The 2,677-nt window shown below is 33.9% G+C and overlaps 1 protein-coding gene across 1 annotated transcript in view; it reads left to right on the forward strand.

Moving 5' to 3' along the window:
* Nucleotides 1-2,677, forward strand: part of LOC107086008 (cGMP-inhibited 3',5'-cyclic phosphodiesterase A-like) — a 161,110-nt gene that overhangs the window by 140,072 nt on the left and 18,361 nt on the right. Inside the window, exons 6-8 of the mRNA XM_015376724.1 lie at nt 1,002-1,139; nt 2,071-2,182; nt 2,454-2,567. Coding sequence (XP_015232210.1) covers nt 1,002-1,139; nt 2,071-2,182; nt 2,454-2,567 — 364 coding nt within the window. The remainder of the gene's footprint in view (nt 1-1,001; nt 1,140-2,070; nt 2,183-2,453; nt 2,568-2,677) is intronic.

Genomic DNA, 2,677 nt, shown 5'->3' on the forward strand with positions numbered 1-2,677 from the left:
GAACGATGAAATTTCACGAAATTTTGAAAGTAAAATAGATCGATACTGCGTTTTTAAAAATCAATTTGATATCAGCATACTGTATGAAAATAGATTTGAGTATATTATTTTTCAAAGTGTCAGAAATGGATAACAAAACTGCTATTTTCAATGACTACTTATTTTTGTCCAGCTTTAACATCAGTATCGATATCGGTTATCGGCTACATGAGTTTTAAAATATCGGCATATCGGATATCGGCCAAAATCCCAATATCGTGCATCCTTATTTAAAATAAGATATTCAGATAAAATGCACTTGAAATAAGACAATGCGATTGTGTTTTCTAAATGTAATTTGTCTTGTTCCATTGGCAAAGTGGATCTTTTTCCTCCTCAATCCAAGAAAAATTGCACTTATTTGAAGAAATAATGACTTATCTAGATTTAGATTTTTTCCAGTGCATCTATTCGTTATGAGCTACTAGCATTGGAAAGCAGGAATAGTCACATCATAGTGTTATGTTTAATCCGGGAGCCAAGGTCAACTGACTAAACTCTGTTGATCGTACCAAAAACTAAAAGATTCACAGTAGCAGGAAGTTAAGCTGCTAAAACAGCCAAGATGATAAATGCCTGAGTAATTACTGTCAGCAGATGGCAACAACCTACAATAATGTTTATGTCTCCTAACCGCACCCTCTCAGAAATTATTTTCAGGCTCAAAGAGAACTAAATAAACATCATCAGCTATAGTGCTTCCTGTATTTTGACACAAACACATTTTTGTTGTTTTTAATAGACATAGTGCATATAGAGAACTTTAAGTAGGGTACAACACATTTTTTGTGTTCGGATTTTTTAAATTATTTTTCCTTTCAACTGGATGAATTCTAAAAACACAAAAAACATCACTTTACCAGGAGTCTATGATTACTTTTTGTATCCACTTTCAGTGTGTCATTACTTTTACTTATTGCATGTCTTCTTTTAAACATTTATATTATGTGTTGTTCATTCAGAACAAAACTATTCTGGCACCAGAACCGTTAGTAATGGAAGACTTGGAGCCTTTGATGAGTCAGTTAAACAATTGGAACTTTCCTATTTTCACCCTAATGGAGAAGACAAATGGAAAAAATGGAAGGATCCTCAGTCAGGTGAGCGTATTAAAAAACATACAGAAGTATAAGTGATAATGAATCTTTGCAATTTGTACTTTGTATGCGGATTTTGACAAAAATTCACAAATAAAATTCTATTTTGTTCTTAAAAAGAAATAAAACAATTAAATTTCCAATAAATATGCTAAATAAATGTTTGTTAATGTTATCCATGCAATTAAGTTTAGTCCCCTGGTGTTTCTGATGCACAGTCAGAAAGAAAGAACATTTAAAACAAATGAAAAACACACGCTCATTAATAAACGAGAACATGTTTATAGGATATCAGATGCACACTTAATCTTCCAGAGTCACAGTCGCTTCTCTCTTACACTGATGAACGAGCAGAGAACTTCTTTCTCCACACGAACAACTGCCAGGTGCTTCAGACTTGGCTTGGGATTTCTCATTAAAAACCCATGTCTGGAATAACTCTCAGGAGTCTGCATAATGTAAAAGTCTCTGGATGATTTGTAAGAAAGGGGAAAAAAAAAACGATTCTCTTTTTAAGGAGGCTTTGCTCAAAAACAATGTAAGCGAAGCTATTCGTTTTAAGAGGTTACACTGATGAGACCAAGCTGCATTTCTGACATGCAAATCTGTCTGTTGCACAGAAGGTCATGTACTGTAAATGTATATTCCTCTTAGCAGAATAGAATAGAATAGAATAGATTGTTATTGCAGATCAGAATGCACACATTTATAAAGTACCAAAATAACAAGAATGTTCCGCTAACAATGAAAGACAAATTAGCAGAAAACATAAAAATAAGTAAACTCATATAGTCATACATTCCTTTTTGTAGCTGTTTTTAACATTGGTGACACATTTAGCAATGAAGTTATATTTCATGTGTTAATTAATACCTTTTTAGTTATCTAATCTTTTGAAAGCCGTGTGGTTTTTACAGATGACTTTGTGTTGCAGGTATCTTATAGGCTCTTTGAGGACACTGGCCTGTTTGAGACCTTTAAAATCCCTGTTAAAGAATTCATGAACTACTTTCATGCTCTGGAGAGCGGCTACAGAGACATACCCTGTGAGTTGGAATTGATCTCCGCTGTATGTTCTGTTATTTACAAAGTTTTACTGTCAGGTTTTATTTTTCAGAGTTGTAAAAGATAAAAGCAACCACTAGATGGAAATACTATACCATACACTTCTTCCTTTTTTAGTAATGCTACTGTGTACAGTACCATGAAGTCTGGGTTTTTTAGGTTTCTATGAGAAACATAAACAGCCTAACAGTGCACTCTAGTGGACAGTGTTGTAATTTAGAAAATCATGTTTTTTTTTTTCTTTTTTATCAGATCACAACAGGATCCATGCCACAGATGTGCTTCATGCAGTCTGGTATCTCACTACGCAGCCTGTACCTGGTTTACCCAGCCTAATTAATGATCACGGCTCTGCCAGTGACTCAGGTACGCCCCCATCTTACTAGTCCCTCAAAGTGCAAAATAAGGAAAATAGCTTTTTTTTTTTTTTTTTTAAGAAGTTAATAGAAGATGTTGGGGGGGATGTTTTTATTTTT

Source organism: Cyprinodon variegatus, unplaced genomic scaffold (genome assembly GCF_000732505.1).
Source record: "Cyprinodon variegatus isolate N-32 unplaced genomic scaffold, C_variegatus-1.0 Scaffold140, whole genome shotgun sequence".
Taxonomy (NCBI): domain Eukaryota; kingdom Metazoa; phylum Chordata; class Actinopteri; order Cyprinodontiformes; family Cyprinodontidae; genus Cyprinodon; species Cyprinodon variegatus.